Source organism: Oratosquilla oratoria, chromosome 26, assembly GCF_046742065.1.
Source record: "Oratosquilla oratoria isolate Oo_2021 chromosome 26, ASM4674206v1, whole genome shotgun sequence".
Classification (NCBI taxonomy): Eukaryota; Metazoa; Arthropoda; class Malacostraca; order Stomatopoda; family Squillidae; genus Oratosquilla; species Oratosquilla oratoria.
Window position 1 is genome coordinate 5,639,089 of NC_134802.1, and position 23,632 is coordinate 5,662,720.

The window sequence follows — 23,632 nt, forward strand, 5'->3', positions numbered from 1 at the left end:
CAGATAATTAATTTTGTATGTGTACGGACTATCGTACAATCAATAATGTCACCGTCCGGGATGCATACCCCTTGCCCCTAATTGAACTGTTACTAGAAATGATAGTTGATGACCCTTGCATGTCTACAATATTTCTTTGTCGCGGCTCGTGCCGCTTAAATTGTTTTTATCGGCTTAAGAAACCTGCACAGTGAAGCTATAGCGGTAATCCCCTACCACACTCCTGGTCATATGGCCACTTCCCGAAAGGTGAGTGTGGTTGGACATTCCGCACAATTCATCAGAAATTTAAAATTTCCGGCTCTGTGCAGGTGCGCATGCGTTGACAACCCCACCTCCCCCTCCCTACCCCTCACTCTTGGTAGGCCAGCCACCCGTACGTTTACTTAAATGAGAAATAAAGGCTTCGCCTGTGGGAGGAGGGAGGGACCCTAAACCTGTGCAGGTTTCTTAAGCCGATAAAAACAATTTAAGCGGCACGAGCCGCGACAAAGAAATAATATCGGCTGAAATAAACCTGCACAGTGAAGCTATGGATGAGATGAGGACAGGTGGGAGGAGAAGGTGAAGCCTAATTTAGACGAGGACAGGACTCAAGCCGTTATTACGTGTGTCCCTCCTATGGGAGACTTGTTCATTTTATCACTCAGTAGAGGGGAGAAAAGAGACATCAAGTACTTATATATAATAAAAAAAATAAAAAGATGTAAAATATTGTGCTATTTACATAATGCGTAAATCATATGTAGAAAATTGTATCCTGTTCAGTGGTTCCTGGGCCTTCCCCTACACTTCGGTCGCCCTTTGCCCCCCCCCCCTCTTTTGAGATGAGAGGGGTGGAGCCGTTCCCATGGCGACACATGGGACAGGGGTGACCGAGTGGTAGAGATACCGTGTCCTGAAGGAAGTCGGCGATGTCCAGCCCCCTAGGTCCTGCACCCGCTCCACAGAGTGGGTGCGGAGAAACGCTAGCGATGCCGCGAGGCTCCTGATGTTGTGGGCGTGTGGGGCATGGCCCGGGTCGGCTTTCTCTATAATGCGGCAAAGCAGGTGCGCCCGGGACCTCGGGGTTAGGGGGTTCCTAGATTTCGAGTTGTAGAAGAGATGATCCTCAGAAATCTCTTCCGTGCGCTCCACGTAGTCTTTGAACGCACGGATCGGGCGCAGCGGGTGTGGGTGTCCTCCCTCCAGGAAGGATTGTATTCTGAGAGGGCCAATCATGTCGTCCGCTTGCTTATTCTTGGCTAGGAATGTTGGTGATGGAGAGAGGGTTAGGGCCGAGCTGTCCTCCTCCAGTTTGGAGAAGGACGGGTGGCGGGTGATTGCCGCCAGCTGTGAAGCCCTGTAGTCCGTAGTCAAGGCGAGCAGAAAGACGGCACGTTGAAGGAAGTGTTCTTCCTCCATAATGGCCCTTTCGAACGCCAGGTACTGCAGAACACGATGCAAGGACCAGGCCAGGACCGGTTGATGTCTCGGCTCTCTCGAGGCGCTGATCCCCTTTATTAGGAGGGTTCGCGCCCTCTGTGGCACTCGGATGTTCATGCCAAAGCGGAGCGGATCAGTGAGGGCTGTATATTGAGCCGACGTCGCCGGTGCCCTGTTGGTGGAGTCAGCTAGCCAAGTCAGGAAGTCCAGAACCATGCTGGCGGAGATGGTCACTATCGCGTGTCTCCGAAGGTAGTTCTGGAATCTCCGTCAGCAGGATTCATATTGCCGCACTGAAGACGGAAGGTGAGCTCTGAGCATCTTGTCTGCTGCCTCTGTAGAGAAGAGTTGGCTGAGAGCTCCCCCGTAGAAACTCCAAGTGTGAAGTTGAAGTGACATTTGGAGAGGTGCGGTAAGGCTGTTGGCTAGGCAGGTTGGCCCCAGTAGAAGTGGAGAAGGCACCATCTCATTAGCTCCCCGAACCACGGCTGGGTTGGCCAGTAGGGAGCTATCAGGAGGACCTGACCCTTGAAGGACCTGAGGGTCTGCATCACCTTCAGGAGGAAAATGTATACGTACTTCCAGCGGTTCCAGTCCTCCGTGAAGGCGTCTGGGCCTCCTGTGCGTGTCCTTTGGTTGTAGGTGAGGTAGAGGGGGAACTGGGTCGTGTTTGGGAAGGCAAACAGGTCCACCTCTGGTGTGCCGTAGCGGAGGGAGAGCGACTCGAACACTTGTGGGCGTAGTTGCCACTCCACGGAGGTCTCCCGAAACCTGGATAGAGTGTCCGCCCAGTCGTTCCCCCGGCCCGGAACATACTTCGCCGAGAGCGATATGGCCCTGCGTGATGCCTCGGTGAAGATGTCTTCCGACAGGGCTAGGAGTGGACCTGGTCGGGCCGTACCTTGCCTCTGCACGCACTCGAGTCATTCTTTCACCACTATCAGCTCCAGAAGGTTGATGTGTAGTGACCTTCTATCTTCCGACCATCCCCGGCAAGCTTAATGTCTCCAGCTCGACTGGAAGCCCCACCCCATGTCCGAGGCGTCCGCCGCCCCTGCCATTCGAGGTGGGAGGGGGGGACTATGGGACCGACCGGCGAAGGGCCCCTGACCGAAGCCAGGGACGCAACAAGCTGTGGAGTGCTGAGGGTACCGGCCCGGGCAGGTCGCGCGGGAGGAGCGGTATGCTCCTGTCGACCTCCCGTGCCAGCCGTCGGCGCCCCAAGCGGCCCAGTGGAAGGGCCGGGGTCGCGAAGTTGAGGCAACCCAACAGCCCCCCCCCCCCACCCCACACCGACGGCGGTGGGAGCGAGGGCAGGCCCGTCCCAGTTCACCCCGAACTCCACGTCCGCCAACACTCTCAGAGCCACCGAGATGTCGGCCGATGCACCCTCCCCGGTGGGCGAATGCATCAACCAGCCGTCTAGGTACATGAGTGTGGAGACGCTCGCTTCCGCCCAGCTTGCGCCTACCATCCTCACTAGTTTCGTGAAGATCCTCGGGGTAAGCGTGAGTCCGAAAGTGAGTCTGGTAAAATGATACGTCTCCCTCCTTACCTGGAACATCAGTAAACGGCGATATCGGTGGTGAATGGGGAAATGCCAATCTGCGTCCTGAAGGTCCAGGGACGCTAATCCAACTCCCTCCCGGAGTGCTGACCAGACCTGGGCCACCGACACCATCTTGAATCGCAGGGGTTTCAAGAATTTGTTCAGTAAGCTCAGGTACATAACCAGTCTCGTTTTTCCTAGGCCTTTCTTTGGAATGGTAAAGAGAATCAAATTAGTAGGGCAAGGTGGATTCCGATCCCCGGAGGATGTGGTGAAGTCACAAAAATCGATTGTAGAACGTATAACAACATACATGCGAGGCCGAGGTCGTTTCAAGAGGCTTCGTCCTGGGTGAAGACGTTCCCTGAGCGTCTCCCGCTAGGACGGGCCTGGACCCTCGGTATGTATCCAACTCACCCCAAGTCTTCTCGCAGGAAGTCTTCGAAGCCCGTGGCGAGCGTTCTCATCCAATAGTGCGCTATGGCAGTTTGTGACGTCTCATCACCCACAAGCTGACTTCCATATATTTAATACATAGTGACATCATGTGATTATACTGTGACATCACCGGATCTCATTATGACGTCATAGGATCGCCTCGTGACGTCACAGGGCCACAAATTGACGTCATAGGACTATATCGTGACGTCATATTATCACATAATGACGTCATCTTATCACATCGTGACATCACTTTATCGCATATTGACGTTACCTGATCACATCGTGAATTATTATCACATCGTGATATCATGTAATCATATCGTGACGACACAAACAAAATGACGTCACAGGACACCATCGTGACGTCATATGTTTTCATTGTAATTTCACTGGACCATACCGTAATGTTACAGAATTAGTGATGTTACGTGGTCACATCGTGATGCCACAGGGTTACATCACGACGTCACAGGATCACATTGTGATGTCACAGCATCACGTGACGTCAAAGGATCACATCACGACGTCACAGGATCACATCGTGACGTCACAGAAACACATCGTGACGTCAAAGAATCATATTGTGACTTCAAAGGATCACTAACGTCACAGGATCACATTGTGACGTCAAAGGATTACATTGTGATATAGTGAGGTGCCATTTCCTGTGTGCCTGGACAGCCTAGTAGGGCGGAGTCCAGAGTCGAGACGTCAAATGATGTCATTCAGGTGATGAGAGGACTCCGTACTGAAGAGCGTTTCTACCAGGCGAGACCCCATCTTTGCTGAATAAAATCCCTCGCCGCTACACAAGGGGGATGCAGGCAAGGTCATACCATGAGAAGGGGCGGAACTCGAAAGAGTCCGTCGTGGTAGTAGGATAGGTAAAGAAGAACACCCCGTCCCTCAACCCGACGGTCGTCTGATTGGGGGGGGGGGGGGGTTCCTCATGAGAAGGGCCTTCCAGTCCTATACTCGCCGCCGGCGCGGCGGGGCGGAGGGAAGGGCCGGGAGGGAGTGTGGGAGAGGGCGCCAGAGCCGGAGGCTCGTTAGAAGGCTGCTCTGGAGGGGGGGATGCTCTGGTCTGCGCGGCCTGAAAGGCCGGATAGCGCGATAGGGTAGAGTCGAGGAAGGGGCCTATCAGGGACGAAAAGAGGGTGGTGCCGTGACCGGAATGTGGAGGGTGTGGACGAGCTGAGCGTCCTAGGCCTTTTGGGTGAGATAGAACTCTTTCTCGAGCGGGACCTCCTGTTGGGTCCACGTGAGCGGCTCCGGGAGGAAGGTGAGCTCACGGACCCGCCCGAAAAGGCAAGCCGCAAGGTGCCAGAGGACCACGGCGGTCGGGGGCACGGGGCCGCCGACCCCCAGGGACGCCAACCCCCGCACCACCAGACCCCCCCCCCCCCGTCCCCCGAGAGACCCGGGCCGTTCACCCACGGACTGCCCGGAGACGCGGGAGGACGGACCACGAGCGGACGAGGTCAAAGGCCACGCCCAGGGTCCAACGAAGTAAGCCGCGAGGCGCCAGAGGACAACCGATGGTCGGAGGCATGGGGCCGCCGACTCTCAGGGGGCGCCACCCTCTGCACCACCGGACACGTCCCCTCGTCCCCCCGAGAGGCACGGACAGCCCGGAGACGCAGGAGGACAGACTGCGAGCGGACGAGGCCAAACTTCACGCCCAGGGCCCGACGAAGCAAGCCGCGAGGCGCCAGAGGACCACCGATAGCCGGAGGCATGGGGCCGCCGAGAGGCCTGCCAACCCCCAGGGGCGCCACCCTCCGCACCACCAGAGACGTCCCCCCGTCCCCCGAGAGACCCAGGCTGCCCACCCACGGACGGCCCGGAGACGCAGGAGGACAGACCGCGAGCGGAAGAGCTCAAAGTCCATGCCTAGGGCCTGACGAAGCAAGCCGTGAGGCGTTAGAGGACCATTAATGGTCGGAGGTATGGGGCTGCCGAGAGGCCTGATGACCCTCAGGGGCAGCACCCTCCGTACCATCAGATTCGTCCCCCTGTCCTCCGAGAGGCCCGGGTTGTTCACCTACGGACGGTTCGGAGACGCAGGAGGACGGATTGCGAGTGGAAGAGGTCAAAGTCTACGACTAGTGCCTGACGAAGCAAGCCGTGAGGCGTTAGAGGACCATTGATGGTTGGAGGTATGGGGCTGCCGAGAGGCCTGTTGACCCTCAGGGGCGCACCCTCCGCACCATCAAACTCGTCTCCCTTTCCTACGACAGGCCCGGGTTGTTCACCTACGGACGGCTCGGAGAAGCAGGGGGACAGTTTCAAATTCCGAACTCTCTGCCATGCCCCCTGAAGAAGTTCAAGGGCAGCGAACTTGCAAACAAGGTAATCATAATAACACAACTGGGCAGGACTCGCAGTAATGGGTATAATCTGGACAAATTTAGATTTAAGATGGCAAGAATTGGTTTACTAATAGGGTGGTCGAAGAATGGAATAAACTTAGTAACCATGTAGAAAGCGCTGAAACTATCAGTTGTTTAACAAACAGGAAACAGACTCACCGGTAATAGCAAAGTCTGGCAGCGGGGTGACCGGTCATTCTGATTCCGCGCTAGAAAGTGAACGTACGGGTGGCTGGCCTACCAAGAGTGAGGGGTAGGGAGGGGGAGGTGGGGTTGTCAACGCATGCGCACCTGCACAGAGCCGGAAATTTTAAATTTCTGATGAATTGTGCGGAATGTCCAACCACACTCACCCTTCGGGAAGTGGCCATATGACCAGGAGTGTGGTAGGGGATAATCGCTATAGCTTCACTGTGCAGGTTTCTTTCAGCCGATAATAGATAAGTTAAAAGGCTACTATTAGGTAGCCATAACCCAAGAAGCAAAAGCCATCTCTGCCTTCGTAGCCCCTTTTGGTTTCTACCAATACAGAGTGATAGCGTTTAGATTTACTAATGCCCCTGCTGCCTTCCAGAAGTTAATTAATGCTGTCATCCAAGGTCTATCTGGAGTAGGAGCGTATCTCGACGATGTGGTGGTAGTAGCTAACAAATGGGAAGACCATTTGGCCTGACTGGATGGTCTATTCCATCGTCTGAAGGAGGCAGGCTTCGTGATCAACTTAGAGAAGTCTGTTTTTGCTCGAGGGACCATGACTTGCCTCGGCCACACCGTAGGTGGTGGTTCGATGAGGCCCAGGAAAGCCAATGTGGAAGCGATCCTAGCCTTCTCTACACCAAGGACAAGGAAGAAGGTGATGAGGTTCCTTGAGATGGCCGGATATTATCTCCGCTTCTGCAAAAACTTCTCCACCGTCGCCGCTCCCCTTACCGACCTGACCAGCTCCGCCAAATCCTTCCAGTGGTCCCCATCCTGCCAGACATCTTTCGAGAACATCAAATCATTCCTGACTTCCGAATCGGTGCTCAAGACTCCTAACTACAACCTACCATTCCACCTACAAATAGATGCCAATGGAGTTGGAATGGGGTCAGTGTTGCTACAACCTGATCCTACCTCCACCATTCTCCAGCCTGTGGGCTTCTTCTCAGCGAAGCTTAACAAACATCATAAGAGCTACTCCAGCATAGAGAAGGAAGCCCTATCCCTCGTCCTGGCAGTCAAGAAGCTCCTGTGTTATCTTCAATCATCAGCAACGCCCATCAAAATATTCACCGACCATAACCCTCTCGCTTTCATTCAGAAAGCCAAGCTGCAACCTTACAAGAATACCATCTAGATATCCACCATATAAAAGGGCCTGACATCATAGCAGATACTCTCTCCCGTGCTCCAGTCAGCTAACCTCCTTCGTGTTCCCCTTCGGAGGTCTTCGGTGTGTGTGTGTGGGGGGGGGTCACGATACTAATCCTAGCCAGGTGTCACGACACCCCATCCGGGTTTTAAGATATCCATTCACCTGAATGACACCTTTCCAACTACCACTATCCTCCTACTTCGCCATTTGTTCGAAGGAACAAACAGTCAGCTTTCTCCCCCCCCCCCCACTTGGGTCGCTCTGCATCAAAGTGATAGTTTCGCAATTCGGCCTAAACAACCGTCCTCAGCCAATCTCTGGCCAGGCATTCCCAAAAGTCAACAGACTCGCCTCTAGCTAGCTACCAGCTCCGTTCTCCCTGAATTGTTAGCTTTAACGCTTGGACAACAGACGACTCGACGTGTCAGGTTTCAGTCTTACCCGTTCTATATTTTCTATATATCTCATTCCCTATTTATTTTGTATGTATTATGTGTTAGGATTAATATTATTAATATTATTTTGTTATGTTTATTATCTCTGCTTGATTATATTTTATATTGAAATATTAAATGGTTGACACTGTCCTCTGTATTTTCGGCATATTAATAGTCTGATGCGTTTCTATTGACTACATAGAAAGAAGTGGATGGGCAATATGATTTTTAAGGGAGTCGATTTTTTTTTCATTGATGCCTTGTTCTTTTGAAGTGGTTTTAAACCAAGGTATACTTTTCAGCTGAAGGGGAGCTTATTTTTCAAATTATAAGAATTGTATATCACCAAATGGGGGACATCAGGATTTCAAAAGTGATTAAGTGGGGCATGGCACTGCTCTGAGATGTGGTATGTCAGTAGGATAGTAGTCACCTAATTATGCACATATGGACTGTGATGATATATTCATCTTTGTGCCTGTGTCTATTAGGAATGTACATAGGGTGCTCTCTACTGTACCCATGAAGCATTGGGCCTCAAGTTCACCTATGGGTGACGTTATGGGCTCCTGCCGCGGGAGACTGTTTTGCATTCCCCCGACTGCCTGATTTGTGTGTGTGAGTTGTGTGTGAGGGGTGTTATTTGGTTGTGAGTTCCTACTATAAATTGAGAAGCGTCTCTGTTGTTGATTGAAGGGTTGTGGTCGTGGCGTTGGAGATGGTAATTGTGTTCTCGGTGTGGGTGCTAGTTGGTGGGGGTTTTGAGTACAGTACTCGCTCTCCGAGTGGGTAAAGGTATGGTGGATTGAACATGGTCGGATTTGAAGGTTGGGTCTGGGAATGGTTTGGTGATTTTGTTGGTTGTAGTTTCTATCTGAATGGTTATAGGAGTTGTGTAAGGAACAGTATGTATGCCCTAGGTTGCCTGGTGACCTTTGGGCTCTTGTCTGGTTGCTACCTACGTTAGTTGAGTGGTTCTAGGAGTCTTTGATTGTATTGTATGTTGTATGTGTGTGTGTGGGGGGGGGTCCTGATTGATTATTGAGCTCTACAGTCTGCATCCAAGTGTGAAGTTGTGTTGTGAATGGAACACATTGTATTTTGTCCTGAGCATTGTCTGCAGTCCTGAGTATTGTGGGAATTAGATTTGTAAAAATCACAACAGGTAGTGCTGAGGGGGTTGTTGATTGGAGTTTTTGTGTTACGGGGGTTTGGGTGAGTCGGTGTGTTGTTCATGGAAGAAATTGTATTTATCCTGGTTGGTTGGGTTTTGCTGAGTCTATCTATTTCGCACTTGTCTATTATCACACTGATGCATTTAGATGGGGAGGTATCATTTATGTCAATGTCAACTCATTGGGCCCCTCTCTCACACCTTATGGGCAATGCCATGAAAAACATGGTGAGCTCAAGGAAATTTGCTACGTCTTCTCCCTTGGCAAAGTTCACACCGTTGTTGTTAGTTGTGACTCATGGGAAAGGACCATTAAGAGAATATCTGATTATTTTAGAGATTTCTGCTACTTGTGCCACAATGGAGTGGAATGAGGAGGAGGAGGGGGATTACGCATGAACTCTAGGGATTTGAATAGGAAATTGAAATTATTTTTTGCCTTATCGCTGAATAGTTTCTTAAGTTTTGAGCAATACTCCGTGTATGAGAGACCGGATTCCAATTTGGATTCCAAGGGGCGGGCAAGTTGACGAAATTCATCATGAAGATTGAAGTGATTATTAAGAATTGTGATTTTGTGCTTGTGCTGGGTTATGTTAGTGTTAGAAAAATGGACATCGCGCACCGCGATATAGTCTGTGGTGGATATGCCACTGGCCTTTGAGAAAGTGGAGGTATATGGGTTAGTAGTAGATGGAGTATAATGGTTAAGAACTAGTCTTGGGGGTTTTGGAGGTGGTGTGCCGGGTCTTGGAGAATGAATGGTTGTCTACAAAGTACTGGATTGGCTAGTGATTTTTTATATAGTTGTGTTAATTTGAGTTTGATTTGTTAGGGGGGGGGTGCTGTTTATGTTATGGTTATTGTTTGGGTTCTGAGTTGTGGTGTCCTCACGCCCATTATTATTGTTATTAATGACGTTAACAGGTTTAGGGCTGCAAACTGTGATCGGATGTTGTGTGACAAGGTGACAAAAGTTGGGGGAGTGCTGTTTATGTTATGGTTATTGTTTGGATTCTGAGTTGTGGTGTCCTCAGGCCCGTTATTGTTGTTAAAGATGTAAACAGGTACCGGGCTGCAGACTGTGATCGGGTATTGTGTGACATGAAGACAAAAGTTAAAATATATTGTCAATTTTAAAAATTAGTAAAATATTTACACAATATGATATAGTTACAGAATGGTAATGGGAAATAAGAGAAAGTATTACCTAATCTTCATCCTTCCTAGTGTATAATTCTTTGGAAGGGAAAAGTTGGATGGATGATGGATAATGGGGTGGTTGTGTTTGTGGATTGTTTTTATATTTGTTATTATCAATATCATTTCATAATTAAATATTGCAGAGTAGATAATTTATATTTTAGAACACGAGGGATATTGTCTTGAGGAGAGTGGTTTGAGATATATTATAATTTGATTGTAAATAACTGAGTTCTGGGTGAAGTGAGTTTTGATTTAATACGCCTATTGAATTTATTTATTTACTTATTTTCAATAAAACCTGTGGGCGGAATGTTTGTCCCGGGCTTGGATCGTGGTGGAGGAGGGGAGTGAGGGTACTCGCAACACTCGTAGAGCTGGGGTCACGTCAGCTTGATGCAAATCGTGAGGACTCGGTAGAGTTTGGGACCGGTTCAAATGTTATTCTACCCTTTATGGTGGGGTAAGGTCGAAGTGATGATGGTTTCTAGGTGATAAATCAGCTAGGCAGGCGACCGTGAGCTGATTCGAATCCACCGGTGTTTGTGATTGAGTTTGCTCGCGGCTTAGTTGAATTAGCACCGGCCGGGAGGGGGCTGTGTCCTTCTCTGGGGCGGCTTATGTGGTTGGACAAGTTGTACCAATTAATACCAACGGTTTGCACTATGGTATATGGCGTTATAATGAGTAGTGATTCCACAATGTCGTGTACACCGTAGACTTCACAAGGGTTAATAGAATCATTCACCGGAAGTTTCACATGCCCATAGATAAAAATGTTCGTGTTAACGGGATTGGATTCGACAATTCTGTTGGAGTTTTGCTGACGCGTTTGGTCACTTTGGGCTGTTCGTATTTGAACGAAGGTTTTTCACTTGGTCGCACCATGTCACGTGTAAACGAAAGTGACTGGGTGAAGTGCCCACTATATTTCGTTCATATGGGTACGTGAATATGAAGTCACTTGTTCCTTCAACACTACACAAACGTCAAAAAGCTCTTTTCGGAGTGGTGGTACCGCTGCCACCATGTAATTGTTCTTGGTGTGTATCCTATTTCCTATTTTAGGGAAAGTTCCAGACACATTTTCGTGTGCTCATATTATTTGAAAAATTGACACGCTTCGTAGGTCCAAGCGGATCTACATTCACCTCACAACTGCCCGCACCCCAGCCCGGTCTTTGTTAATGTACCATTTATTTGCTGAAGTCAGCATTTGGTGAAGAGAGTTGACAGCTTTAACAATATTTGTCTTATTGCTATACAAATGGAAGGTTTAAACATAGGTTATATTATGAAATGGTTGATTATGTTATGTAGTTGTTTCTTGTGATTTAATTTGTGTTCGGTTTTATTTGGGGACATGGTATATGTGTGCGTTGGTGATGATTTTCTGGCTACGTAGCCATTATCATGCATTGATCATGTGACGGGTGGTCGCCTAAGGGCGTGTATGTATGTTTGTTCGTATGTGTGTTATGTAGTTTTCCGTGGGTGATGTTACAATATGTAAGGTTACACACACTTGTCCAAGCTCGGCTCTCACTCGTACAAAAACACACATCAGCTGACACAGCACCCACGAGATCGCTTAAACTTAACAAAAGAATTACGCAGATACACATATATTTGTAACAGTATTCTGAATGAAATGATTAAAAATAATAATAATAATAATTACCTGATGCATGACGATATTGCTTGCCGGGGTTGGTGTAGATGTTACATCATAGAAGTTGATGGCTGAGGGTCGTCAGGAGATAAATCGTCAGCATACAAATTATGTTGTATAGGAACTAGTTTCAGGAACTTATTAAGGGTGCCTTGAATTATTTTGCCCCTCTCTACAAGGATAAGGTTATTAGGAGCAAAAACTTCGTGACAAGACCCCATAGCATTTGAAAAGCGTTGAGCATTTGGATCAATCTCTTCAAATGAAGCGAGACACTTATCCATGCGTGCAAATACCCCCTTGCTTTTCCTCGATGGTAAAGTGACTAGGCTCGGGGTCTGGTTCTTGTTCTTTATTTTGTTGTTCATGAAGTTTCATCAACTCTTCGTCCGTCAGGGGTTCCTTACCTTTCTCGAATAGTTTAATGAAATATTCCTCGTTTAAATCCATCTTCAGCTCACTGCTCAACATCACAAAAGATTTGTTGTTGGTAGCCTCATTAAAGCCCATGAAGTCCCGCACAAATTGTGAACATAGCTGTTTCCTTACCCCATTCATAGCCGTGCTCTGAATTTCATTCCATTCAGCTGATATGCTCATTACTGCTTTGAAGATGTTATATCCTTTCCAGAAGTCATGGACTATGCATAGATTCATTCAGGTCAGTTGCTGCAATAGCTTGATGTAACGTACGCTTCATGGAGTAGCGCTTGAAGATTACAATTATCCCTTGGTCCATCAATTGAAACAGAGATGTAGTGATAGGGGGTAAGTACATAACAGTAACATCGGGTTGAAGATCTCCAATGTTTTGTGGGTGGCCTGGAGCATTATCTAAGAGAAGCAGAATCTTGAAAAGAATCTTTTTCACCTTACAATATTTTTCAGCTTCAGGTACAAAATGATGTAAAAACTAATCGTCAAAAATAACTACTGTCACCCATGCCTTTGTATTAGCACCCCAAATGACTGGGAGAGATGCTATGTCTACGTTCTTTAGCACGTGAGGTTTCTGTGCATGATGAACAAGCAGTGGTTTTAGCTTATAGTCATCTGTACAATTACTGGCCAACAATAAGGTCAAACGTTCTTGTAGCCTGGGATGGTTTTCTCCTTGGGAATGGATGAACAATCTGGTAATTTTTTCCAATACAATCCTGTCTCATCGACATTGAATATCTGTTCGAAGAGAAACCCATTTTCTTCAGTGATCTTTGCTAAAGTACCAGGAAATTCCGCTGCAGCAACTTCATCAGCTGATGCACTTTCACCTTTTTTCAGGAAGTGATAATTATGGCGCTGTTTAAATCTCATAAACCAACCTTGACTTGCTTTGAATTCTACGTCCTTCTCATCTACATACTTTTTCTTGAGATTTGCAAACAAAGACAGTGCTTTATCCTGAACCAGTTTCTGACTTACCGAGCAAGGTGATGATTCTGCCTGTCAATCCAAAGAGACAGAAGCGTTTCCATTTCTTCGTAAATCTTACCTCTTTTCTTGTTGATGACGGTGTTCCTCATCCCTGAAGCTTGTTCTTTAACATGTGATAAAATCCTGTCCTTATCATACACAATTGTTGATACAATTGTACGGCTCATTCCCAAAGATCTTGCAACAAAGGCGGCCACCTTTTCACGTTTCCCTTGCCGTTTTATGATTTCCACCTTATCTTCCAGCGATATAGACTTACGCTTAGTACTTACATCTGCACTGGGGCTTTTCTTCGGAGCCATGAGCAAAGATGTAATATAAATCACAGTTGAAATGGAATTGAAGGAATAAATATTGAATAATGTATCAGTTTCATGACAAGATATTACCACTAAACATGTCAAAAATTTGTTAGATTGATATAAACAACTTCATTTAAAATCAGCTGTACAGCAGTCCAATAGTCCAATTGCACACACCGACGGTACTCAATCGCATAAGACTGCAACTTACTCCAACTATGCCAATCCCCTCTGCACATTACTCCATCTGCCAAGGAGCCTATCAAAAATTAAACATAAATAGCAAGGGCCTCCGTTGAGGATATTTCCGACCTAATTCAAGAATTAAGGTCTGCATAATGTTCAAACATATTAACACATAAGAAACACCATCCTTACAACAACCAGCTAACGTACGAAACTGTTGTCACATCCATGCCGTTGCTGTTTGTTCAGTACTTCACAAATCACGTTCCAACGTCCTCAGGGCACTTTTACAGTATATTCAAATAAGATTCTAGGACTGATTGCGCGATCTTTTGATTTCAAAAGTCCATCATTCAATAACATACATACATACATACATACATACATACATATACCAAGGCTTTTTCCCCCTTACAAGGGGGGGGTAGCCAAAAAGAAAAAGGCATAAAATCATTCCCACCCATTCCATCCCTAAATACACTCCACACCCCTCCACCCTCCCTCTTATCTTAGCACCTCCTGAATAACGGGTCATCCCTGCACCTTGTCCACTGCCCTGGGTCAGAAGCAGTGTCGCAAGACACAGCACATCCACAGCAAGGCCGCTTCATTAAATCGGCGACCTCCCCTCTCCGTCCCCCCATTGCATAAAATGAGAGGACGGGGAGAAATCCCTTCGGGCTGCGTCAAATTTTGCTCACACACACTACCTCACCCCCCATCCCCCGCCCATTCCACCTCATGCAATCACATCATCATCCATATACAACCATTCTCCATTCACCCCTGTCTTCTGTCCTCTCCCGTCCTTCCTCAACAGACATTCCCCTCTTCCCCAAAGCCCTCTTCACCCCATCCATCCACCTCATCCTAGGACGTCCCCTCATGTTCACTCCCTCCACATCTGCCTTCCACACCTCTTTTACTAGTCTTTCTTCACTCATTCTTTCCATGTGTCCAAACCATCCTCATATTCTTTCATCAACCCTATCTCCCAGCTCCTTTTCCACCCCTGTTCTCCTCCTCACCTCCTCATTTTTCACTCTAGCCTAGTAACCCCCATCATACTTCTCAGACACCTCATCTCAAACACATTCAAACTCCTTCTCTCTTCCTCTCTTATGTTCCATGTTTCTGCCCCATACAGTGCTGTTGGTACAATCACTCCTTCATACAGTCTCCTCTTAGCATCCATTCCCAAATGTCTATTCCTCATTACACTCTTTAATCCACCAAGGCATTTACTCGCTTCTCTCAATCTACATTCTACCTCCACTTTCACTCCACCATTCCCTGCCACATTTGCACCCAAGTATCTAAAACTATCCACTTCCTCCAGTCGCTCTCCCTTAATGCTCACTTCCAGTCTACTGCCACTTTCACCCCTTGTACATCTTATCACCTTACTTTTACCCACATTTATCTTTAGCTTTCTTCTATCACATACTCTCCCAAACTCTGTCACCAACTTCCTCAATCCCTCCTCCGATCCTGCCACAAGCGCAGTGTCGTCTGCAAACAACAGCTGGCTCACCTCCCACTTTTCTCCATTTTCTTTAACCATCTCCAATCCCTGACCCACTACCCTTGCATTTACCTCTCGCACCACCCCATCCATGTATAAGTTGAACAGCCAGGGCGACATAACGCATCCTTGACGAAGTCCCACCTTTTCCTCGAACCACTCACTCTCTCCATTTCCAATACTGACACAAGCTCTACTACTCTCATAAAAACTCTTGACAGCTCCCAGAAGCTTTCCTCCTATCCCGTATATCTGCACAACCTCCCACAGTGCCTTTCTGTCTACCCTATCATAAGCCTTTTCCAGATCCATAAAAGCCCAAAAAACATCCTTCCCCTTTCCTATAGCTTTCTCACATATCTGTCTTACCACAAAGATCTGATCTACACAACCTCTACCCGTCCTAAATTCACACTGTTCCTCACCAATTACTCCCTCTGTTCCTCTCCTAATCCTCTCAATCAAGATCCTCCCATAAGCCTTCCCAACTACACTTAACAAGCTAATCCCTCTGAAACTACTACATTCACACTGGTCCCCTTTTCCCTTGTAAAGAGGAACTATACAGGCACTCCTCCAGTCCTCCGGCACTCTACCCTTTCTCCAGCAAACATTAAATAACCTCACCAACCAGTCCACCATCACTGTACCTCCCTTCTTCAGACATTCTGCATGGCATCCATCCAGACCAGGTGCCTTACCTGCTTTCATCATCTTAACAACTGCTTTCACCTCATCCTTCCTTATTTCTCCTCCATTCTCCTCATTCATCACTCTCATTTTCTTCGCACTTCCCACTGCAGCAATCTTTCCTTCCCTATCCTCCTTCGCATTCAGCAACTCCCTAAAATATTCTGCCCATCCTCCCCTTACTGCCTTCTCTTCCATTATCATCTCTCCATCTGCACCTTTTACCTTTTCTTCTCTACTTGATTCGCCTCCTCTTCCTCTCTTAATTTCTTTCCAAAACATCTTTTTATTACTTTCAAAATTTTCTGTCAAACTCTTACCCCATTTCACATCTGCTCTCCTCTTTGCAACCTTTACCTTTTGCTTTACTTCTCTTTTCTTTTCTTTGTACCTCTCATATGACTCCCTCGTCCTATTTTGTAACCAATCTGTGAAAGCTCGCTTCTTCTCTTCTACAGCCTTCTTTGTTTCCTCATCCCACCATTCACTACCCTTTCTTCTATTTCCCCCTGTCCTTCTTGTTCCACACACCATCCTTGCACACTTTATGACTCCCTCCTTAAACCATCCCCATTCCTCCTCCACACCCAGCTCTACAAAGGATTACAAAGGCGGAACATCCCGACAGGAGACCTTTTGATCCATATCTAGGTCGGATGCAAAAAAAAAAAAAAAAAAAAATCATATTAATAATAAATTAAAACTATGATAATGTAAAAATAACAAATAAAATACATAAATAAATGCATAGGTATAGTTGAATAACAAACAAACAGGTAAATAGTAAATGATTATAAATTGACATATAACTAATAATAAATGAAAATCAGACAGACAAATTATAACAAAACAAAAACAAATAATATAACATAAATTATAATCATTACAGCATCTTACTTAGGTATTTATCTAAATGATTCTTAAAGCTTCGAACTGAACTACATTGCACTATCTGTGCAGGAAGTTTATTCAATTCATTAACTACACGGTTGGCAAAGTTGTTTCTACCTACTTCCAAATTGAATCTATTTCCGGACAGTTTGAGACCATTGTTTCTTGTCTGATTCTCATTCAATGTGAAAATTTGGTCACTTTTGATGTTGTCAATTCCCTTTAAAACCTTAAAGACCTGTATCAAGTCACCTCTGAGTCTATACTTTTTTAGGGAAAACAGATTCATGTGCTTAAGTCGATTTTCGTATGATTTATTTTTGATATTTGGAATCAGTTTTGTGGCTCGCCGTTGTACTTTTTCCAATCTGTCAATGTCTTTAACGAGATTCGGTGACCATACGGAAACAGCATATTCCAAATGTGGACGAACTAACGATTTATATAGCTTGTTAATGAGTGATGGACTTTTGAAATCAAAAGATCGCGCAATCAATCCTAGAATCTTATTTGCTTTCTCAGAGGCTGAAATACACTGCTTGGATGATTTGAGGTCGTTACTGATAATTACGCCGAGATCTTTTTCACTATCCACTTTTGTTAACGAATTTCCAAATAACTTGTAATCGTACTTACTGTTATTTTTACCTATGCGCATTACCTTGCATTTACTTGTGTTAAATTTTATTAGCCACTTTTCAGACCATTGCTGTAATTGATCTAAATCTTCTTGAATATCTAATTGGTTTGAGTGATCATTTGCCACTCCGCACAGTTTTGTATCATCAGCAAATTTGGAAACAGTAGATTTTAGTCCATGGTCTATATCATTTATATATACTATGAATAGAAGTGGCCCAAGAACGGAACCCTGAGGAACTCCACTTGCAACACTTTTCCATCCAGAAGTTTTTCCATTTAAAACAACTCTTTGTTTTCGACCTTTCAACCAATTACTAGTCCAACCTAATAGGCTACCACTTATTCCATGCAAAGCTAATTTAGTAAGTAGTCTTTCGTGTGGGACGGTATCAAAAGCTTTTGCAAAGTCTAGATATATTAAATCTATATTGTTTCTTTTGTCATAATTCGAGATAACTGTGTATATATATACATATGTATATATATATATATATATATATATATATATATATATATATGCAATCTAATATGACATCCAGTATTCTATTGTACAACGACGCCTACTTGAGACAGCGTTATATCGAGGTCCTCTCCTCCCCCTCCCACTCTCCCCCACCCCACCCACCACCCACTGCGACTGCCGGGCAGCCTAGGCGGTCAACTCGGCTCCAAGCTAGAAACATGGAGAACTAGTGGTACATTTAAGCTCTTCTCTTCCCCTACCATTTGTACTTTTCTCTTAGACGTAAGCGATAACACTTGTGTTGAACATTTTATTTTGTAAATATTTTCCACTTGTATATTTTTTATTTTTATTTTTGCATGTTAACAGTTTATTCAACAAAATATTACATATTATATTTGCGTATTGAAGATGCATTTATATACATACATACAAACATTAATTTGTTGAAAAACAGAGAGCAGAAGCAATAGCTTATAAAATGCTCTCCCTTAATAATCCTGATGATATCTCTTTGAAGACGAAAGCTCGAGATATTAAATGGAGAACTATGGAGATCTTGTATTAGCTCACCCTTCAGCAGGAAAAGTCCTGATAAGAAAAATAGATAATATCAAGAATTTGATCAATTGTCGTATTCAATTTACACACACACACAAAGCTTGGAAGAAATGGAAAAGAGACAAGAAAACAAGCAAATAACTAATGTACATCAAACTAAGAAATGGTTATGTAAAAATACGCAGAGATGAAAAGAGAAACTATAAAAAAAATAATAGAAAAATGCAAGGAAGAACCAAACTATTTTACAGGTATGTAAATGGCAAACTGAAGAACAAACAAGAAATAGAAAAGATGCGCCAAGGTAAAAATAAATATACAGAAGAACTGGAAATGGCTGAACTTATGAACAACCACTTCAAATCAGTATTCACAGTAGAAAATTTACCTAACTGTGAGGAAATAGAGAGATATCCCCCTCAATGAAAGAAATAATTGTAACACAGAAGGAAATCAGCGACCAAATCAAAACCCTTGACGTCAAAAAATCACATGGTCCAGACGGAATTGCAAATTGGATACTAAAAGAACGCATGGAAAATATAATAGATAAAATATACAATATAATTAAATTCTCATTTAAAGAAGGAAAAGTGCCACAGGACTGGAAGAATGCAAACACTGTACCGATTTATAAGGGAGGAAACAAGGAAGACCCATCAAATTACAGACTGGTCTCCCTGACAAGCACGGTAGCAAAAATTTGCGAAAAGGTCGTCAAAAATAGATAGGGTTAAACATTTGGAAGAAAAAACTATACTGATTCCAAATCAATTTGGATTCAGACAAGGAAGATCATATACAACAAACTTGATCTGCTTCTACTCAAGATTAATAGATATAATACAAGAAAAAGATGGTTGGGCAGACTGTGCCTCTCTGGACCTACAAAAGGCATTTGATAAGGTACCACACAAGAAACTAATAAGGAAGATAGAATAAATAGGTGTCACTCCCCCTCATGCATCATAGCATCATTTATACACAACCCCTCTCCATTCACCCCTATCTTCTGTCCTCTCCCGTCCTTCCTCCACAGACATTCCTCTCTTTTGTAATACCCCTTTCACCCCATCCATCCATCTCATCCTAGGACGCCCCCTCATATTCACTCTTTCCACCTCTGCCTTCCATACTTCTTTTACTAATCTTTCTTCACTCATTCTTTCCATGTGTCCAAACCATCCTAATATCCTTTCATCAACCCTATTTTCCAGTTCCCTTTCCACCCCTGTTCTCCTCCTCACCTCCTCATTTCTTACTCTATCCAGCCTAGTAACCCCTATCATACTTCTCAGACGTTTCATCTCAAACACATTCAAACTTTTTCTCTCTTCCTCTCTCATGTTCCATGTTTCTGCCCCGTACAATGCTGTTGGTACAATCACTCCTTCATATAACCTCCTCGTAGCATCCATTCCCAGATGTCTATTTCTCATTACACTTTTTAATCCACCAAGGCATTTACTCGCTTCTCTCAATCTACATTCTACCTCCACCCCCACTCCTCCCTTTCCTGCCACATTCGCACCCAAATATCTAAAACTATCCACTTCCTCCAGTCTTTCACCCTTAATGCTCACCTCCAGCCTGCTGTCACTCTCTCCCCTTGTACATCTCATCACCTTACTTTTACCCACATTTATCTTCAGCTTCCTTCTTTCACACACCTTCTCAAACTCTGTCACCAACTTCCTCAATCCCTCCTCTGATCCTGCTACAAGCAGTGTCGTCAGCAAACAACAACTGGCTCACCTTCCACTTTTCTCCATTTTCTTTAATCATCTCCAACCCCTGACCCACTACCCTTGCATTCACCTCTCGCACCACCCCATCCATATAAACATTGAACAGCCAGGGTGACATAACACATCCCTGACGAAGTCCTACCTTTACCTCAAACCATTCACTCTCTCCATTTCTAATCCTAACACAAGCTCTACTACTCTCGTAAAAACTCTTGACTGCTGTTAACAGCTTTCCTCCTATCCCATATATCTGCAGTACCTCCCACAGTGCCTTCCTATCTACCCTGTCATAAGCCTTTTCCAGATCCATAAAAGCCCAGAAAACATCCTTACCTTTTCCTATAGCTTTCTAACACATCTGTCTTACCACAAAGATCTGATCTACACAACCTCTACCTGTCCTAAACCCGCACTGTTCCTCACCAATTACTCCCTCTGTTCCTCTCCTAATCCTCTCAATCAAGACCCTCCCATACGCCTTCCCAACTACACTCAAAAAGCTGATCCCTCTGAAACTACTACACTCACACTTGTCCCCCTTTCCCTTGTAAAGCGGAACTATACAGGCACTCCTCCAGTCCTCCGGCACTCTACCCTCTCTCAAACAAACATTAAACAACCTCACCAGCCAGTCCACCATCACTGTACCTCCTTTCTTCAGACATTCTGCATGGCATCCATCCAGACCAGGTGCCTTACCTGCTCTCATCTTCTTAACAGCTGCTTTCACTTCATCCTTCCCTATTTCTCCTCCATTTTCCTCACTCATCACTCTCATTTTCTTAGCGCTTCCCACTGCAACTACCTTTCCCTCCATATCCTCCTTCACATTTGGCAACTCCCTAAGATACTCTGCCCACCTTCCTCTCATTGCCTTCTCTTCCATTATCATCTCTCCATCTGCACCTTTTACCTTTTCCTCTCTACTTGATTCGCCTCCTTTTTCTCTTTTAATTTCCTTCTAGAACATCTTTTTATTGCTTTCAAAAATTTCTGTCATACTCTTACCCCATTTCACATCTGCTCTCCCCTTTGCCTCCTTTATTTTATGCTTAACTTCCTTTCCCTTTACTTTGTACCCCTCATACGATTCCAACCGCTTTAGACATGATCTTGTTGACCGCTAACTTGGTAATACAATCTGGGGGCCACTGGCCTTTAGAGGTATTAAAGTTAGGATAATGTTTTATTAGAGAAGATTCTACAATTTTTCTTCTATAGCACACTTCTATAGCTACACTGTAGCTATAGAAGAAAAATTGTAGAATCTTCTCTAATAAAACATTATCCTAACTTTAATACCTCTAAAGGCCAGTGGCCCCCAGATTGTATTACCAAGTTAGCGGTCAACAAGATCATGTCTAAAGCGGTTGGACAAAATATCACCCCTTGTCCTACTTTGACCCGACCATTTCAAGGGCATGTGACCTGAGCCCCCCCCCCCACTTTCCTCATCCCCTTCTATGTACCCCTCATTTCTTCATATATACTTGTACCTTAACCTTATGTAAGCATTCTGCTGAAGAGGACTACAGAGAGTAGTCGAAATATACAGTTTCTCTGTACTTTCCGTTATTATTTCTCCGATAGTGGGTTAACAGTGATATATATATATATATATATATATATATATATATATATATATATATATGTATATATATATATACATATATATATATATATATTCTTTCTGAGTATGGCTCTGGAAAGGACCGTTACCAGCTGCCAAAAAATTGCGGGTTTCCGGTAAGAGAAACCTGAAGGAACTGCGATAGAGTGGGCTACCCTATAGGCTTCTATTGGCAGTCAACTAAAATATTATGTTTATTAATGAAATAGTCATTCATGACTGGATGCACCGCCTGTCCGTGTTTAGTATGTATAGGTTTTGCCATCACAATAGCGCATAGTACACCTGAGCTTTGCATAGAGGAGCTCATTGCCTGCATTATTATTAATCCTTTCGCTAACGAAGGGGTGGGGGGCACAAAGATAAATAGAATAGACTGGCAGCAACTAGGATAAAAATAAGTCAACCATTACCAAAGGTTACTCAAAATAAGTTATAGTACCTTCGTTTCCGAATGTGTGTCACGTAGATAAAATAGCCTACGGAGGCCAGGAAAAGAAAAATCCACAATAACCAGTATGGAAATAAGCTAACCGTTATCAAAGGTTACTCGAAACAAGTTAAAACACCTTTGTCACCGAGTGGATGCCGCGGAGATAAAAAAGACCTCGCGGAGGCCAAGAAAACAAACAAACAAATGGAGTGTGTTTGGCAATTACCACACGTTATTTGTAATGCTAGTGATAATAACTAGTCTAAATTTGATATTACCAATAAAATATCCCCTCCCCATGCTTATTGGCATTATTTTTTTTAAACATGTGACCTACCTGCACCTGGATTTTGGCCATCTCCGCGTAGTTACTCCCAGGCGGCAAGGGGGCAAAGTGAGAGGAAGACAACAGGGAAGGTGAAACACTTTCGTCCTCTGCTTCATTTAATGGCAACACTTTAGGCGCTTCCAAAACCACTCCATTTTCTGTTTGAAATTAGAATATATGAATCTATATTAAAAGAGTTACAACATCACTGAGAATGATCTAAGATAAATATAATGGAAACACAAATTAATATAAAAATCAAAAGCTACACACAATATCCCATATATAATATTATGACAAACATTTCAATAGCATATTTTTCCTGTTGAAATATTGTTTCAACTTGAATTCTGAACTTAAAGCAATAAGAACTTCTAAACTAGGACTAGTAATGTGGGAGTAATGTGAAATGTGGATTATTATTAATCTTAGATGTTACACTATTATCATTCGGTACATTATTAGGAAGGTAGATGTGTATATATTAGTATGTACATCATAACTTGCACTATTTTCTATTTTTGTCTATTCTGTTTTTGTACATTGGGTATTGGATTTTGTGTATGCAACAGTTTCGTACAAGTTGTGTGAAGAATCTAGGACGTCGAAGTCAGGAGAGATAGGTAATGGGTTCCAAACCTAAACGGGCGGCCAGTTTAGATGGTTAGCTGATGCCCGAGGAGTTCAGTAGTTATGAGCGTCGACTCTGATGGACTGGGCATGGCGCTTTAGTGCTGCGCCTGGTTGGGGGCATTTACTTCAGGACACGTGGACAAGTCACCAATTGGACCGGATGAGACTGGGAAGCGAAAGGTTGAAGCATGCATGGAATGAACGGATGCGGACGGTGTAAAAAATGGAAGAAATTATTGTAGACAAACGTTGGAATTATTGTAGACAAATGTCAGAGAAAATTCTTCTGGGGGTTATTCCTGCGTAGAGAGTGAAGGTCTTAGTTCAGTCGAAATGGTCATGACTCCCGACCAGGGACTGAGACCGTTTGGTAAACCCTCTCAGCACATAGGAGACAAAAGACCTTCCGAGGTACGTGAGGCGGACTGACAGGTGTTGCCGGAAGGGTAGTCAGCAATCCACTCAAACGGTAGGCCTCCTCAGGTCGAGGGATGGTTGGTGTAGTTATAAAGGAGAGGGAGCCTTCACACAAT

The 23,632-nt window shown here is 44.8% G+C and overlaps 1 protein-coding gene across 1 annotated transcript in view; it reads right to left on the reverse strand.

The window, feature by feature from the left end:
* LOC143039239 (uncharacterized) overlaps positions 1–23,632 on the reverse strand; it is a 269,379-nt gene that overhangs the window by 158,264 nt on the left and 87,483 nt on the right. The window contains exon 2 of the mRNA XM_076209108.1: positions 22,476–22,624. Within this exon, the coding sequence (XP_076065223.1) occupies positions 22,476–22,624 (149 nt within the window). The remainder of the gene's footprint in view (positions 1–22,475; positions 22,625–23,632) is intronic.